The sequence below is a fragment of the Rhipicephalus microplus genome, chromosome 7, assembly GCF_043290135.1.
Source record: "Rhipicephalus microplus isolate Deutch F79 chromosome 7, USDA_Rmic, whole genome shotgun sequence".
Lineage (NCBI taxonomy): Eukaryota > Metazoa > Arthropoda > Arachnida > Ixodida > Ixodidae > Rhipicephalus > Rhipicephalus microplus.
Genome location: NC_134706.1, coordinates 41,913,571 through 41,933,060, shown reverse-complemented (window position 1 = coordinate 41,933,060; position 19,490 = coordinate 41,913,571). Strand labels below are relative to the sequence as shown.

The 19,490-nt window shown below is 42.7% G+C and overlaps 1 protein-coding gene across 2 annotated transcripts in view; it reads right to left on the bottom strand.

The window, feature by feature from the left end:
• LOC119179251 (glutamate receptor ionotropic, NMDA 2B-like) overlaps window positions 1-19,490 on the bottom strand; it is a 207,174-nt gene that overhangs the window by 13,159 nt on the left and 174,525 nt on the right. For both annotated transcript variants that reach the window (XM_075869078.1, XM_075869079.1), the window contains 4 exons: window positions 17,050-17,168; window positions 3,535-3,682; window positions 2,507-2,690; window positions 1,619-1,744 (listed from right to left, as the gene is read on the bottom strand). In XM_075869078.1, the coding sequence (XP_075725193.1) occupies window positions 1,619-1,744; window positions 2,507-2,690; window positions 3,535-3,682; window positions 17,050-17,168 (577 nt within the window). The remainder of the gene's footprint in view (window positions 1-1,618; window positions 1,745-2,506; window positions 2,691-3,534; window positions 3,683-17,049; window positions 17,169-19,490) is intronic.

Below are 19,490 nucleotides of genomic sequence, written 5' to 3'. Positions count from 1 at the left end.
GGACAGACATGCACGGACGAACGGACGCACGGATGAATGCACGGAGGAATGCACGGATGCATGGACGGACGAAATGACGTGCGGACGGACGGACGCACGAGCAGACGCACGGACGGCCGGCCACATGAACGGATGCACGGACGGATGGTCGCACGGACGTACTGACGGACGCTTCGTCTAACTCATCATAATTCAGTCCGTGGACATGCTGTAATTTTTTTCTTGAACACAGTGGTCGATATTAGTGCACTATGGCTTTTTTTGTTTTTTAACGTGACAGCGTATGTGTATACGAGTGTTGACTGTACGCAACGGCTACTTTACTATTTGTTAACACGACCGTACATGGACATACGTGTAGGTGATTGCTGAATGAGTTCTTTTTATAGTCATGTACCTACTGATATGTTAAACTGTATATTAGACGCGCTGTGCACGTATCAAGCTTGGAGACCTGCACCCTACGTGCTCTGTGTTGAACATCTACAAAGGATAAGGAGTAGCCTGTGCCCATTTGTGACCTATCATCTCTTTATATCACGTCCATAAAAAAGGATCATTGATACATACATTTCGAAAAATAATTCTTCTGGCAAGGTTGAAGAACCCTTTTACCGACAACGCTACATTGCATACGCTTCTTAACCAAACAGATTCAGTGTAAGGGTTTTTTTGTAATTCAAAGATTGTGAAATGTCCGAGTGATATTTCTCACAATCATATGGTGGTTTTGGGACATTATAACAATCAACAGTCGATTTAAATATCGCTTAACAAAATTCACTTAACTTTATTTGGCAGTAAAGAGAACTCGGCCTACATCTTCAACCCTTACCTTGACAAAGCATACAATGTGTACCTTCAAATAATAACTTGGCCGAAGGTTTTCGGTTGGAATTTTCATGAATTTATTTGAAACTGCGTTTTAATTCACAATTCAAATCAATGTAGTTAAAAAATTGTGTAGGCAATACACCCACATAAACTAAATCTTATATTACATCATTGTCCGGGTATCATTACGTCAACCGTTGGTTTCTCACATAGACAGTATTTCTCACATGTTTTCTTTTCCTTCTATTGCACGGTGAGTTTTATTTATTTTTTGATGCCCCTGTATGTGACGCATTACGATAAAAAAACATAAACAGTTTTGCAGTAGTTCTACGCTATCAGCCCCTTTCTGACGTTCTATGTGGGCTTTAGAATGCTCAACTCGTCCGCGGACCCTTCTCAGCGGCACGCCAGATGAATTCTAGAGTACGCCTTCCCGCTGCTACTAACCCCCTTCCTTTTTTACCCTCTTTCTTCATCCCAACTAGAGAGGCTTGGGTGGAGAGCTGCTCCGCTGCTCGACCTTGGATGCTCAACGTTCCTTGGTGAGGCGCGCTCGAGCAGCGGCCAGCTCCATTGGCCTCCCGGAATGGGGACTTGCCACTCAATCATGCAATATGCCGTAACTCTCTGGTACATTTTCTGTGATAAAATGCTTCTACCACCACCACCACAGCCTTCCCGCTGCTGTTAGTTAGTCTTTTGTGATTAGATTAGAACACACTATACCATTTCGCAGTTGTTGCATTTAGATTAAAAAGCACTTAACCATGACTTGTCTCACCTCTGGGAGGAGTGATCCGCATGTCGTAGCCGGAGGGGCTCATCCACTCGAAGACAAAGATGGAGAACGCGGCCACTTGGATGCTCACCAGCAGAATGAGCAGCCACGATACCGTGTCGAATGGTTCTACAGAGGAAAATCACACGAACAAAAAAAAACAGTGCGATATTTGGTGGACTGCTATTCATACTGCGACCGATATACCTATAGCACCTAGAGCTGCTACAAAACATCCTGGCAGGCTCTGCCTATAGCACGCAATCAGTCCACTCATCAGTCCATCAGTTGTGCTTAAGGGCAGGAAACTTGTTAAATGCCCCTTTAAGTACCTAAACGATAATACTATTGATGAATTCTTTCACTTTTTTATACAGAGACATACGCTTACTTTGTTAATACGCATATATCTCGTTGACGTGTGGAGCCTTCCTCCAATGAGTAATAGTGTGATTCAAACCACCAAACATACCGCTTGGTTTCTACCAGAGCACTGGTTAAACTACAATTTTGAATCTGGTTTAAATTACAGTTTGCATGTATGTAACAACCTTTGACGTGCTTTCACTGAACTTACCTTCCGTCCAATGCCCACGTCGAAGCTTTGCGTGTTTGGCTCACAACGTATGTACATGTTGCTAAGTTATGTCACTCAAAACTGAGCATCACCTCCGAGATAACATTCTTTCCAAGAAATAGGTTTACTTTATAAATTGAATTTTTTTAAAGGTATCTACTACCTTAAATGCGTCTTTCTTTCTTAAAAACATTAAGCTTGGTAGCGAACTCCGCAAAGAGGGTCTCTATAGTAGAGAGGGAATCCTTTGAGATTTGGCGACTGTTTTCTTGATTTTTTTATCGCTTGACATGCCAAGAAACAAGAGTCCTCACCGAGAAAGGCCTTAGGTGAGATGATGCCAGTCCGCTTTGCTACCACGATGGCGATTCCAGTCTCGAGGAATGGCACCGTAAAGTCAACCGCCATTTGACGGTCAGAGTTGATCTTGATGGAAGTGACCACAATGTCCGCCTTTCCCTCGAGGAGCTCTGCTATTAATCCATTCCACGTACCATTCTGCCAAGTAAAATAAAGTTGGAATTCTCGCTGATAACAAGCTAATCAATATTACTGCTTGATTCAGCAGCATATGTTAATTGTTAAAAGCAGATTAGGCTAAAAGTTCCAAAGGTTGCCAACTTCGGTCATACATTTTTACATGGCACGTCCTCCTTGTATATTTAATGCGATAAATTAGTTTCATGAAGATAAGTTAGTGCGCCAGTTGGTTTCGCCACTTTGAGGCCTAGGAACGCACACAGATGCAATACCGGCCGGCTAAATTGTTTCCAAGATCCAATACTTGCCAACCAAGCCATCCTCACGAACTACATTTCCGCGTCTTTGGGCTCTTTCGATTGTAAAATAAACTAGCAGTTGTAGTTCACCGCAGTGCATTGAACTTCATTCTTTTATTGCCGACTACGTGTGTTCTGACCACTAAATAGTCTTCAACTTCTACGGTATAATTCTGGGGTGACTGTAGCATATGACGTTTTTATTAGTCAACAACCAATACGCAACATTGCAATGCATTAGAGTCGTAATGATTGTAGCCTACCAATGTGAGGTTTTAACAATTTCAAATTGGTTACTCTGAATAATGTTTACAAAAATGACGTGTGCAGTTGGCTCTTCTGCGAATATGAACCACCTAGCGCAAAAGTACATCTTGCCAAGTTTACAAGACGCACTGCTGAAAACTGGCCACTAACAAATGTACAAATTTCGCCCTCTCTATTTCTCTGTCACTCACTCAGACATTCCCTCACTCTCACTATGGCGCTGCTCTATGAGTCGATTCTGATCTTGAATACAGGCTTTTTAAGCTGGATGTTGAAAGCAATGAAATCAAACTCACGTCCTTCACACCCCATGTGCCATCTTCCACACGGTGTATGTCATACGTAAAACCCAAATCCTGGGCGAACTTTTGCAGGAGGTCTATGCAGAATCCGAGGCAGCATTTGTAGAATGTGGAGTTTTTGCGAGCGGCCGTATCGTTGATTCTGAACAAATGGACGAACCACATTGAAAGAAATCAATAAGTTGATTAAAATTCTCGAAAGTTAAGTTAAGGGGACAAAATTAGAAACATCTTGTAGTTGAGAATATGGTTCCTAACATTAAGTAAATCAAGCCAAAAGATACAGATAACACACACTGAGAAACCCAGTGGCACAAGCACACTAATACATTTGCTGTACAACTGTGGCGTGTACGTTACTTGAATGGGTAAGTTTTCTAATAGGACACAGTTAAAGTTATTCAAAGCTAGCTAACTGATGAAACTTGCAACTTAGGAATATCTTGTTTTGTTAGTAAACATAGAAAGCGTCTTCAATCACATGTGATGCATGAGATATGACAAAAATTCAGAAGCTTGGGGCGATCAGTTTCATCGAATCAGTTTTATCAGTTTCACCTCTTATATAGTTTTGAATGGCAAAATGCTTTCAGTGACACACATGCCAAATATGGTCGTACAAAGCCATTGAATATTATGTATATTGTGTTACTGTGATAACACCTGCATATTGTGCATAATGAACATTCATTTTACCTTTCAGATCTCAAATATCCAGGGAATCAGTATGAACAGTGACGCACTATTTAGAAAATGCACTTAACTACTTAAAAATACTTTTCATCAAACAATCAAGCGAGCAATACGGTACCAACGGAGGGCACATATGCACAATAAATGAACATCTCAAAGCATGTGCTTCACAATAGCGGATGAAATTGCGGCCACAAGGCCGAAAGAGTTTCACGCACAATGTTAATTGACCTGGTGGAAATTATTTGACTGAAATGAAAACCGCGCTTCAGAACAGCGACAAGGACGAGCACCTCGCTCAAGGAGTGTGCCAGTTCTTTTAAAAGTTTTAAGCAGGAAACATGTTTAAGCCGGCTGGGAACACTGGTTCGCACAATGTTTAAAATCACGATTATCATCACAAGGCAGCGCGCATTCTCTTCGTTATTTTTACAGTGAAGCCGTCTAAGTTGCCGGTAACTTGTGTTGTGTCCTGCAAAGCTCCTCAGGTGGACATGCGCCACAGAAATCGGGCAATGTCTACTGCCGAGTAGAGCAGTTGCAAGCGCTAAACGAGAACTCTGCTCGGCGACGATACAGGGCACGTGAAGCATGACGAAGAGAAATAGAGAACAAATGAAATATAGGGAGAGGGGAAAATATAAAGAGAGAGAGTGAGACACAAAGAGACAAAAAAAAACACAAGAGAAAGCAATTGAAAGAAAACGCGGAAAAGAAAAAAAAACAGGATTAGGACATCCCGCGTACCGCGGCTGTCAACGATATGCGAAGCACGCATGAACAAGTTCGCGACGTGGCACCTTTCAAATGAGCGTAACAGTGAAAAAAAGTGTGTGCAAATATTTTACAAAGCGACGTACTAAAAAAACATGTCAACGTGAAAACAAACTGGTTGTTCATCTTTGCGTAACGATTCCAAGACTAACGTGTGCGCTGCAAGCACCAGAAGTGGTAGGCTCGAATGTTGTTATTGTATTGCTCCGTGAGTGATGCTGGCTACGCAAAGTTTAATGCTGAAGTGTAGGCTGGTTTTTTTTTTTTTTTTGAGGAAGGTGTTGCGAGTTGGGTTCATGTTAATAGATGAGTAGTTATGTGCTCACCATGCATCTTAGCAAGAATGTACACTGCACTGGAGACTACAATAAGGAACTTATGAACTGACACATTTAATGTTCATAAAAATTACATGGTCAGCACTGCAACCACACTTTAATTTGCATCAGTCTCGGCCCTTGCGCCTGCATAGTGTGATTTCTTTCAAAGAGACTGCAAGAGTGGCGTGGGTATGTGGTGCAATACTCTACTGCCAAGCAGAACGTTTAGATTCAATTTCTGCTGACACCCACATTTTTTTTAGTTTTGTATTCCTCGGGCCCAAGCTGCAGATATAATTTTGTTAACATTCTCACATTTAAGTAACTCAAGTACGTTCTCGGAGACATACACTGGCAATCACATGTGGTGCGCACCTGCGTACCTTGACCCGTGGTATACGGGTATGTGTCACAAGCGTTAACAGAGAACACGACAAAATTTTCTGTTGTCTATGTCCTAAATAGATAGATAGATAGATAGATAGATAGATAGATAGATAGATAGATAGATAGATAGATAGATAGATAGATAGATAGATAGATAGATAGATAGATAGATAGATAGATAGATAGATAGATAGATAGATAGATAGATAGATAGATAGATAGATAGATAGATAGATAGATAGATAGATAGATAGATAGATAGATAGATAGATAGACAGACAGACAGACAGACAGACAGACAGACAGACAGACAGACAGACAGACAGACAGACAGACAGACAGACAGACAGACAGACAGACAGACAGACAGACAGACAGACAGATAGATAGATAGATAGATAGATAGATAGATAGATAGATAGATAGATAGATAGATAGATAGATAGATAGATAGATAGATAGATAGATAGATAGATAGATAGATAGATAGATAGATAGATAGATAGATAGATAGATAGATAGATAGATAGATAGATAGATAGATAGATAGATAGATAGATAAAACACTCAAAGTGTCTGCCGTATGGTATGAAATGATTCGTATTTACAATGTGCGAAGCTTGCAGTAAGTTACGCGATACTTAAAACAAGGAGGCTAAATTAGTATGAAGTCGAACAATAGAACAAATAACTAAAACAACTTAGCAACTAGCAAGCGCGCAGAAGTTACTTAGACAAAGTATAAAAAATACATAGCTTAGACCCTAGAGGCAAATTAGAAGCTAAAAAGCAGGCAACTCATAGTAATAACCTTGCATCACCTAGCTAAAGCTAAAACCTCCCGGAAGAAATGACGTATCTACAGCATAGCAGTGACCTAGCAACAATCTTTAAACAGCCCTACATAACCTGTCTAAATTCAAGCAACAACCTCGAACCAACCTGTAAACCAACTAGCATCACCTAGTTAAAGCCCGAAGACATCCTAGATTAATCTAGAAGCAATCCACATTACGTAGCTAAAACCTAGCAACGCCCTACAAGCAACCTTATTAAATAATTGTGTAGCTTCGCTGTTTCAAGCCTCGTGAGACATACTGAAACAATTGTCATTCGCATCTGGTTTAATAGGATGCAATTTTAAAGCAAGTAAGAGCCATTGACTTGGCTTATTCTTTGTACAGGCGTGGCGTCAAAAAAGAAAAGAGAGTACGTCTTTATGATATATTATAGCAGCGGGGATGATTCAGTATGAATGAGGAATAGGGATGTCGTATAGAAGAAGCTAAACAACGTCTTATAGAAAAGCGGAGCATTGGTGTGCATTAGCGAGCTTTGGCGGCGTAACGCAAACTTCGCTTGAGATTATGACTTGAATGGATAGCTTCGTCAACAATATTAGAAAAATAAATGAGATATCCGTTGCTGGTTGAACAAACTGGACGGCTGCACCTAAAGAACGGAAACGCAATCGAGAACTTTGTAAAACTATGTGGGTTTCATGCTTCATAGAAACACTATATATATATATATATATATATATATATATATATATATATATATATATATATATATATATATATATATATATATATATATATATATATATATATATATATATATATATATATATATATATATATATCGACAAGAACGAAGATAGCCAATAAATTATAGCGTCGAGGAAACTAATGTAGAATCGCCAAGATGTGAACGTTATACGAATACTTTTTGCAGTGAACCTTGTCAAAAGGCGTAGAATTTATGAAGTGGGCGGAAGACGTAAGGGGGTTTGTTTACTAGAACAGGAAACGAAGATAGAATCCGCAAGGTTAGCAATTTCTATATTACTACCTGAATGGAGTAGGCTAATGCAAGTATAGAACGCAAAGAAAATAGGTGACTGGACACAGCCAACGGCCGAAAACAACCACCTTCAAGATGCAGCTAATCACCGCGAAAACTGGCGTTATGGCCACACCATTAGCTCTAAGTGACCAAACAAGTCCAATGCTATAACCACGTTTACTTATTTTGTCATAGGCCGAATAGGGCATCTCCTCCCTGCGGTCGTGTTCACTTTTCTTGCCTCCGCCGCGACGCGGAAAAAACGCGGTGTGCCGTAATGGGTCTTTGCTTTACTGAAGATGAAATATGTCTCTCATTTCGAGACCATCTTGGCGCTACGTTGCCAAGGCGTAGTTTGTAGAAGAGAGAAAAAAAAACATAATTTGCCAGAGCCCAACTTAGGATCATTGGTTTAATGCCACAGCCGACGATCACTGACAGCCACAGATGGGGCACCGCGTAGCTGCGCTATTCTGTTGCAGCAGAGCAGCAAAAGTTCGCTTAATTCCTTGGACTCCCTTCGCTGTCGGGGTTCTTCGTGTGGAATCGCTGCGGTACGCTTGCAGCGTTAACTTAGTCTGCTGCAGCATAATCTCTAAGGAAGGCACTGAAGGAGGGGATGTTATCCTGATGATGTCATCAATTGATAACGCGCAGTAATATACTCAAAGTGCTCCGTGTAGAGTTTTGCTGAACCCACTGTGGTCTAGTGGCTCTGCCGCAATGCAGCTGTACTTTAGGCTTCTGGATCGAATTTTGGCCACGGCGACCGCATTTTCGATTAAGAGAAAAATGTTCGTGGCTTGGTGCATTTAGGTGCAGGTGAAAGCGCCCCAAGACGTCGAAATTTTCGCAGCCCTGCACAGTGGCATCTCCGATAATCATATCGTAGTTATGGCGAATTAAATCACATAAATTACTATTGCGACGCGTAGCTTTTAAATCAAAATATTAATTACAAAATAAAGGTAATGCTAATTCAATTTGGCATGTCTCGTTTCCAGCATTATTTTGTTTTCACAATTCACAAAATCTTGCTAAGACATATGATAGTCATAAGGCAGAAAAAGCATACCACCATTGGGTACACTTTTTTTCCTCTCCACCTACCAACGCAAAAAAACCACGGCGGCACAGAAATACTGAAAATTGTGTTTTGGAATAAATATATGTGCACTAGAACCCTATATAAGATACAGATATTGGAATTGATGTTTCTTAGAAGTTACGGGATATTTCTGAAATACTTTTTGAGAAACAACAAGAAAATCATTTCCGAATGCAATACACGAACACAGGTTCCGCATTGCGTTTATTGTTTTGAGGGAATGCTGCTGCTTGGCTAAATTATTCATTATGTGGATCATAGTATTGTGGTGTGGTTAATAGTTCACCGCATGAAAACTTAGAAGTGAAGCTAGAATCCCAATGATTACCAGTTAATTATTATTGTACACTTATTCTGGACAAAAGTACTGTGTTGCTGCGATATGTAATGCGTTAAATGCGCTCTGCAACAGCAGCTTCTCAAATAGGATGTCATTCACGGCGTATTCAGTTGGAAGTTTACGTGTGCTCTGGAGCACTCTTGAGCGCTCTGAAAAGTTGCCGACCGTTCGGTTTGAGAGCTCAGACAACCTTCAGTTTGTCCTTTGAGAGCGCCAAATTCTGATTTAGAGCACTTCCAACCGGTCTGACTTCGAAATGAGAACGCGGTGCGATCTGGCCGGGAGGAAGGGTCACGTGACACAAGCAAACAGCGCGAGTGCACGTTTCGTAAGGGGACACCACTGGACGCGTAATATTTTGTGCTCGTGTGCTGTTCTGCTGTTTGTGGCGTTCTTGGGCGAGTATGTGGCGAGTTAACGTCTACGTGGCCAACAATCTACCATGTCAAAAAGAAGGCAGCTAGTGAAGGTGGAGGAAACGTCAATGCTGTTGTTACAGCCGCTCGCTGACGAATGCCTTAAAGCTATCGAAGCCCGGATGATGGCAACGAACATCGCCAGATTCATGTGCAGAGCTCATAAGACTGTCGTTGCGTGCAGACATGTCGGAGATGGCTGCTTAACCGATCGGCGCCACTTGCTAATGCAGCCAAGGAATATTTACCCGGCGGCTTCCCGCACTGGCTGCACAGTGGCGCTACGGGTGCACTGCTCTGAGATCAAGGATGTATTCCGTTGGTATACAGGCTGCCTCTCACGCTCGGACTGCGAGCTGATTCGACATCTGGAGACACCGAACGAGAGGACCGGAGCGGTCAACCGAATACGCCTATAGGGAACATCACTCTAAACTTGAGCCGCGAATTGACTTGCGCCGGAAAACAGATTAGAGGTATAGTACCTGCCTTGAAAGACCTGCGGGTACTTTATCCGCCGCGGTGGTCTAGTGGCTAAGGTACTCGGCTGCTGACCCGAAGGTCGCGGGATCAAATCCCGGCTGCGGCAGCTGCATTTTTGATGCAGGCGGAAATGCTGAGGCCCGTGTGCTCAGATTTGAGTGCACGTTAAAGAACACCAGGTGGTCGGAATTGTCGGAGCCCTCCACTACGGCGTCTCTCATAATCACATGGTGTTTTCGGGACGTTAAACACCATATATCAATCAATAAATCAATCTGCAGGGACATTAGTCGAGAAAGCATGGCAGTGCTGCCTGCGATTCTGCCGTTATGATGTCGGGCGTTGGGAGAAGTTTTCGGCCACAACCTCTGTGTCCACGACTGGCACGGTGCATTTGCTTGGCGTAGCCCAAAAAACTTGCATTCCGCCTTAGAAACACGTACGATGATTTCCGACAAAAACAAAGTAACAAGACACCCTATTATGCAAGGTGTCACGACATAATTTAACATTATTAAGGTATTTAACTACTGAGATGCAAGTGCACTTTTTTTCATATATATGCTGACACAGAAATACCGATACCTAAAAGTATCTCTGAGATTCCATTGCGATACTCTTCTATCGCAATATTACTTAGCTTTAATAAAACCAATGAAGAACATCATCTTGTGTCGGATCAACAGCCAGATGAGGAAAAAAATATCCAAGCAAATCCTTAGCAAATGGGCCCACTCGTTGAACACGTCGTCGGTAGAAAAGCCAGTAGAAAAGTCTGCGATTGGCCAACCGTCGACAAGCTGACATGCATGTGATAGCGTGCTCACGCAATATTATGTCACTACGACGTAATATTGACGTCAAAACATTTGGCAATCTCTCATGCAATATGGCCACGCCACGGTGGTCTAGTGGCTAGCTACTCGGCTGCTGACCCGCAGGTCGCGGGATCGAATCTCGGCTGCGGCGGCTGCATTTCCGATGGAGGCGGAAGTATTGCAGGCCCGTGTGTGCTCAGAATTGGGTGCACGTTAAAGAACCCGAGGTGGTCGAAATTTCCGGAGCCCTCCACTACGGCATTTCTCATAATCATATTGTGGTTTTGGGACGTTAAACCCCACATATCAATCAATCAATCAATCAATCAATCAAACACTCAATCAATGATGGCCAACACGAGCGAGGCGAATAGCTGCACCCTCGGTGATGTCATACTGAAGAGATTTTTTTACTCGCGTAGTAAGCAGCAGTGGGTCCGGTGGCGGCATGGCGAACTGCCGTTTCAAGCACGTCTGTTTCATCTTGCAGATTGCCGTTATCGCCGGCTGTCCGGATGTTCTGATGCATGGCCCTTCAAGCGACACACTGCGCAGGCTCCTACCACGATTCAGCGGCGATCGTACTGACGGCCATGTGCAATCTTCGACGGGGCGGGAATCTGCTGCTGCTGATCGTGTGCAGGATTTTCCGCCTGTTGACGTGATTTCGATCAACCATCTGTACTGTTCACGGCATGGTACAGTGGCGGCGCTGGCAGCGAGGATGCCCAAGGATATAAGAGCGGCAATGTGGAACCATCACTTCAGTGGGTCCGGTGGCGGCATGGCGAACTGCCGTTTCAAGCACGTCTGTTTCATCTTGCAGGTAACATACAATTACAAATGCTGCAGAAGTGATAACCGCTGTTTGCTGCTGCTACCGGACCCTCTGAACTTTACTGCCGTTGTGACACATCTGGTGCATTGCTTAAGAGTATCATTACTGTTACTTTGTGGCGACATAGAGACCAATCCCGGTCCCAAAGTTGATGAAATGTTGTCGCAACTACTGTCTGGACAAGCCCGTATCAGCCAGGAATTAGCTAGCCTATCTGAAACAGTTGCATCGTTTGAAAATCGTCTAATGAATGTTGAGGCAATGGCGGCGTCTGTGTCAAACATCATACCACGTGTAAGTGAACTGGAGCAGACCGTTGGTACGCTTCAAAAACTAGTTGGTAAGCTTGACCGTCAGAACGATGAGCTAGAAAACAGACTCCGTAAAAACAACCTGATAATTCATGGTTTGCATGAGACACCATCCGAGACGACTAACCATTTGCTTGAGTCTGTATTGGATCTGCTATCAGTTAAACTCGGTGTAAATTGTGACGACATAGAGCGTTGCCACAGGCTTGGAGCAGTAAGAAGAGATAAACCTCGGCCGGTAATCATTAAACTGATGGACTTCAGGTCAAAGATTGCCATCATGAGCAACGCCCGAAAACTTAAAGGAACTAAAGTTTATATAAATGAGGACTACTCTGCTCGGGTTCGACTGGCACGTAAAATGCTGTGGCAGAATTCGCAAAATATGCGCAAGAATGCTAGGAAAGTGAAGCTTAAACACGACACCCTCACAATTGACGGTGTTCGTTACACGTGGGACACTGATAAAAAAGCCATTATCAAGGTTTCTACGCACTCGCTTTCAGCGGGGTCCGACTCTGCGAAATCGGCTTCTGCGCAAGCGCTTGGTATAAACTCAGCTTCATCCGCTTCTGTTTTCGCGAAGGCTGATTGACGTTGTGATCGGAATATAATTGTCCTCAACTTAAATGCGAGGAGTATACTAAACAAAATTGAAGCTCTGAACTGTTTAGTGGAATGCCACAGCCCATCAATTGTCTGCCTTACTGAGACCTGGCTAAATGATACTGTTATTGACAGCGAAATTTCGCCTGCTGGTTATGCGCTTCTTCGGAAAGACAGGCGTGCCGGACGTGGAGGCGGTGTGGCAGTTTTAATTAAATCTAATCTTGAATTTTCTTTATTACCTGACCTTCCGGGTACAGAAACCATTTGGTGCAAAATATACATTAAAGGTATCGTAATAGTTATTGGTGTCCTCTACCGTCCTCCTAACTCCGATGATATTGTCCCTGCTATTAATGATTACCTTGTCAGTAACAAGTTGTACGATTGTAGGTTACTTTTGGCTGGAGATTTCAATCTCCCGCACGTTAACTGGAACTTACTTATCCCAACAGGGCGTGACAGGACACTTTGCGCTTCCCTGATCGATCTGGCGGTTTCTTTTGGGTTAACTCAAGTTGTAGATACCGAAACACGCAAGGACGCAATATTGGACCTTGTATTTGTAAACCAGCAACTCTTATCGCACGGTGTAAAATGCGAAGTCATCGATGGGTTATCTGACCATAAAGCTGTCGAAGTTGCCTTGAACTTAGTGTGTCCACCTCAAAGACCTGAGATAAAAACTGTTTTGAACTTTTCTAACGCTGATGATACTTCCGTATTGGACACTTTAGCTTCATCTTATGATGAATTTGTATATTGCAGTGAATTTTGCAATGTAGATACGCTGCTCCTTAAGTTTTGTGACATTGTGCGTGAATGCCAATCAAAGTACGTGCCTCAAAAGTATATTAAACGGAACCCAAGACACCCATGGTATAATAGAGAAATCATTCAACTCACTCGTCGCGTAAAGCGTTTACGTAAGAATCGTCATTCCAGGTGTAACGACAATGTTTCTTCATTTAATACATTGAAAAGTAAATTAGGCACTAAAATGAAAGAGGCTAAAAACTACTACTTCAGCAATACTTTGGCTAGATTTATGAAAAAAAATCCATCCAGGTTCTGGAGATCGATTAGTCCTGTATCGTCTATACCTTCATCATTTATTGTTAATGACCAATCCTGCTCAAATCCCGAAGCTATAGCAAATGCCTTTAATAATTATTTCAAATCTGTTTTTTCCACTGATAACGGCATCAAGCCTTCGTTTTCTGCATGCAGCAATCTGTCTGCTCTTCCTGATCTTGAAGTAAGCTCCTCTGGAGTACATAACCTTATATTAAATCTTGATGTAACGAAAAGCTCTGGCCCAGACGGTATTCACAATGTCTTTCTAAAAAGATATTCAGAGTGGTGTGCTAATTATCTTACTGTAATATTTAAAAAATCATTAATCTCTGCAACAGTTCCCCAGCTGTGGAAATTAGCAAACGTCGTGCCTGTATTTAAGTCTGGAAACAAGCAATTAATACCAAATTACAGGCCAATATCTTTACTTTCTACCAGCTCTAAACTTTTGGAGCATATCATTCATAAATATATTGTAGAATACCTAAATGCACACAATATACTTTCCCGATCACAGCACGGTTTTCGTGCTTGCTATTCTACTGTTACACAGTTGCTTGAATTTACGCACGACGTCGCTTCTTCTCTTAACGACCGAGGACAGATTGACGCCATATTTATTGATTATTCAAAGGCCTTTGACTTGGTTTGCCATGCTAAACTTTTAGTTAAACTTCGCACATTTTTTGGTGACAATAAGCTAGTTGACTGGATAGCAGATTACTTGCGGTCACGCACACAATTTGTTACGTTTAACCATGTGAAATCGTTTGAAGTACAAATCACTTCAGGGGTGCCCCAAGGTTCGGTGCTTGGGCCGCTCTTGTTTATTATCTACATAAATGACGTAGCAGAAATTATCGGTGACACACAAATTAAACTAAGAATGTATGCAGATGACTGCGTTATCTATAACACCATCTCTAGTGTTGAAGATCAGGAAGCCCTGAACAGTGTTTTTTCATTGTTTTGTAATTGGAGTGAAAACTGGCAAATGTCAATTAATTTCAAAAAACTGTAGCCATGACCTTTTCAAATAAGAAACAGCCTCTTAGTTTTGCATACACTAATAATGGTGTCAGTCTAGCTCGTGTCACGGAGTTTAAATACCTAGGTGTAACTCTGACAACAAACTTAAAATGGCGCACGCACGTCGAAACAATCTGCAACAAGGCTCTTCGAAAACTTTGGTATCTCCGACGCACTTTAAACAACTCGACAAAAGAATGCAAATTGACAGCGTACAAGACCTTGGTCAGGCCCATACTTGAATATGCGTCGGTTGTTTGGTCGCCTCACCATAAACATGACATAGCTATGTTAGAATCTGTTCAGAAGAAAGCAATAAGGTTTATTTTTTGTCGCTATGACCAGCGGTTCTCGCCTACTTCGCATGCGCATGTTTTATCACTGCAGTCTCTAGAACATCGGCGCACTTGCGATCGTATCATCCTCCTGCATAAGACTGTTCACACAGGCTTGGGTGTTCTAGCGCCCATTTCTTTTGTTGCAGCTTCTGCGCGCCGTACCCGACGATTTGATCCCTTAAACATTACGCCCTTTAGAGCTAGTCTCGACTGCTTTAAGTTTTCCTTTTTTCCGTGGACCGTGGATCTATGGAATGAGCTTGATGGGTCTCTGCGCAGACTCGATGCTCTGCAATTCGAAAAAGAGTTGCGTAGTCATGTATTCTGATAATTTGTTTTACTGTTTGAACATTTGTATTCCACTCCTGCAATGTCTCAAAAACTGAGACAGCAGTATTTGTAAATAAAATAAAATAAATAAATAAATAAATAAAAAAAAGAAGCTAGCTCTCCGCCCCGTAGGGCTTCAAACAATGAGCCTGGATAATTTTGGGAACTAATTTGGTTTCTCCTAAATTGTTTCTGTGCCATGCCTAGGTGATGCCAGTTTTAGGTCGCTTCTAGATTGTATCTAGGCTTTGTCTAAATGATGCCAGGTTGTCTCTACGTTTAGTCTCTGCGAAGGAAGGTCCGACTTACACCACAGGGAGTCACAGACACGACCCCGTTTTCCAAACTGCGGAGAAAGAAACTCACCCTGAAACCAAGCGTTTGCAATGGTATTTTCTTCTTTTTGTTTTCTTATGTGATTCTTGAAGAGAAAATGCCAAAAAAAATGAGCCCCGTAACTGTCTGCATCAGAGTGAGACACCTCAACAGTAGCTCACGAGGAATGGGGGTAAGGAGGAATTTAAAGGATGCGATTAAAGGGTAAAGAGATATAGAGAGGAAGGAGACAGCGAGGCGCAGGGACAGCGAATAGCAGAAAACGACGGAAGTGAAACGGAGTTATGAAAGACGGACATGGTCGCAGGAGTGCGAGGACGGGGCGCCACTCAGCGAGAGCTCAAGTCGGCGTCAAGAGATGGCGTAGGGGGGGGCCAGTCGGCCAGAGCTGCGCTGTTGTCGGACATCGCGGGGTCACAACCGGTCGGCACGAAATCCAGAGTGCGAGTCCCGCACCGGTAATAAGACTACGGACATATACTTGTTGATGCAGGCCTTCCATCACTTCGGGATCTTCTCGCAGCCTCCATTGCCTTTTCCGTTCTCTACTATTCGACCACAGTACCTACTCGGGGACCTTAGGCTACCATTTCTTCGTAGCCGTTTCTTGGACTAACTACAGCCTTGTTCACCTTCGCTGGGCAAGTGGTGAGCAGGAAGACTTACGCAATTTTCGCAGCGCGTAACCGCTAAGATGATAGAAGTTTTCTGCGATCGACTTCCGAGAAACCGTGCTTTGCAACTTGCCTGTTAAAAAAATGAACGTTCATAGCTCGCAGAACTTGCATAATCATATGCCGTCCATTACAAACGTGTTGAGACCTATACGTATTTCTTCCACAGTTAATATGGGTGAAACGAAAGTAGCAGTGCCCAAAATTCACGGCACTGTACACACCAACAGCCAGAAGATTTTTTTCTAGTTTCCAGCGTTGTCTACGTCGCTCTTCATTTCGTGAAACAAAGCTCGGCAGAAAGAGCTCGCCGTTTGTGAGAAACCACTGAAAGCGCTCAAACGACGCGCAATGACAGTTACCGAAAGAGCTTCCTCGGAGCAGAACTAAAGTTCATGAATATTTTATGAGAGCGCACGGGAAGGACAAAGTGTTGGGCGAGAGCATCATTTCGCGATCAGGAGATCGAAAGATCATGACAGACGACTGCTGTTGGCCCACCTCTTAGGGCGGTCTGGCATTCCGTTTTCTGATAGCTTTTGGATGAGTACCTAGTCCTTTCATATAAATCAGCCACCAGGAAAGCCATGCAGCATTAAAGTATCCGAATCGTTGTTAAAGCCAACGCCGTTATTAGTTGATTGCTTTGTTGTGCAATAGTCTTTAGCCGGCAGTGCTAAACTAGCTTTGGCAGTGCTGAACAACAGTGGTGAAACAGAGTATAGTTATAAATATAAGATATTCTTGAACAATGTTTGGTTGCGCAAAAAAGCGCTGACTCACCCTTGCAACATGGCCTCTGGCACGACACGGCACTTGACGGCCCGCCCACTCTCGCATTCACCGGTCTCGTTGTCCGGTTGGCCGATGTTCAGAAATGGACGCTCCTCCATGAACGTTACCTGTGACATCATTGTCCGGACGATGACAGCAGCTTCTCTGATTTTAACCACGTTTACCTTTAAAGTTATAAAAGCTGTAACTTTTCCAACTACAAAATAATAAATGCGCGCGCATCTGCGACATATTGCAGCTGGTCTCTAAGCAGATTGCGTCTCTTCATGTAGAGAGTCATCATATAACTGTATAGACTCGTTATTTATAATTATTTTTATAGTTCTGCCTGAAATTCTCTAATGGAATCGAGTTTTCAGCACACGTCACAATGTTTCAACCTCCTCGCTGACTTTGTGCTAAAAAAAAAAAAACGCCAGGCCTGCGCGGAACGCGCAGAACAACCACAGCGAGAGCTGGAAGAGCGGCCTTTCAGAGCCTTTTATAAACACTCTTTGGGTAACTGCTACGAGCACACTGCTGGGTGCCTACTACGCCATAAATAATCATAAATGTTGTGTAGTAGGCCAGCATTCACTTTGCCATCTTTCGTCTTTCTATGGAGAAGCGTGGTATCTGCTACACACGTGTTAGGGATTTCGAGCAATTTTTCTTTATGCATTGGCTGACGAGGATGCAGAAATATGCCTGAAGTGGGTATGCGCCACAGTTTAGGTGGTCACGAAGAAGTTTTCTAATGGGTTGGAGCATTGAACAACCCGCTCGTTACGCGATTCCGCATTGTGTGACGCCTGGTTGTTCCTTTGATGTTCTAAAACGCTTTACTACTCATATAAATGCGATTCCTTTCCCGACATCAAGCCTGCCTAAGGCAAGTTAAGAAACGAGTTCCAAGCCCTGGCGTGTCTCAGTGGCTTCATTCGGTTCGGCGTGGTATGCTATCGTACAGACACTGTAATATAAGAGTTCTATCCGTTAATGAGTGTTTCGTTGAAGCTGTTATAAAAGTGCGAGATGTGTATAAGACTACCAACTGTGCTGAAGATGTAATATTTTTGTTTGATGCGTTATCACATATGAAACACGTGTGACGGTGTTTGTCACATTAGCTTGACCTGTAGTCAAGAAGGCAATAAAGAAAAAAAAAGTGGTAGAATAATGGGCTGGCGCACAGCGTGCCCGGGTTCAAACCCCGTTGTGTGAATAGTGTCTTATCTTTACTGGGTTTCTTTTTTTTTTCGATCCATACTGGTTACGGACACCGGCGGCGGACCACTAAGGCGCCGCGCGTGACCCGTGTTCTGATCTCATAACCGCTTTCGTAGTAAAAACTCACATGAATAACTAACAAGTGAGCTCATGTTGTTCGGTAAGCCTTGCCGCTGGGCGAGTTGATTCACATTTGAAGGTAAACTGGCGTGCGCAAATAAAAAGGAGGACACAGAAAAGATGGAACAGGAACAAGCGCTTGTCCCTATCCCGTTTCATTTCTGTGAGCTTGTCTTTATTTGCGCGCACCAATTTACTTTCAATTCATCTGCTTCACCGTAGAGACCTGCATAAAATAAACGGAGAGTTTAAATTTAAACTACTCTTTCGGCTTATCTTAAGAAATATTGATGTTTCGATTTTTTCCAAAGCGGAGATTGTAACACGCATATCCGAAACAATATAACGAAAACATTCGACATTATTCAGTATACCATCAAAAAAATATGTTGGTAAATTTGCAGCCACTGTTTTTCCTCACGTGGTGTCTCCTCTTTTATAACATCAAAACTTGATCCGCTTGAGCAGCAATGACACCAAATTATTTAGTGCAAAGCCTTCTCTACTCACTGCGCCAATTTTTATTTCTAGTCATGGTGCATGCTTCGTTCCGATGCAACAGAAGGTTGAGCACGCAAAAAAAAAAACCAAAATTGTGACGTTTTATCACGTGCTTGAACGCTCGGTCAGTCTATTGTTCTATTGTGCTGGGAAATACAGTGATCACCAGCAGAACACACGACCGGGTGAGCCGCAGTTATTGTGAAAATGTCAGGAACTTCTCTAAACGTTTGATCCCTTCTACATCAGATGTCAAACATGAAGTCCAAACTTCGCTCATAAAGAACTATTACGCCAAGCTCTAATTGGCATTTGAGGATTGTAAGTCAATATTTCCTTGGGTTTCAAGCTCTGCGATAACTCAACGAGAAAAAAAGTTGAAGTTTTCATATGTTAACCAACTTAAAGCAAGCCTTAAAACCATTCGTAACGATTTGCAATCTAAAACCTACTACGAGAACACGCACACACGTTGCACTAGCGTCAGGTTACAGCAACGAGTTCACCTAAACAACGTGAAACGCGAAACTGGGGCGCTTAACTACGAAAGTTAAATATTCACTTTATAACCAAAAGCCCATCCACAATTATACATAACA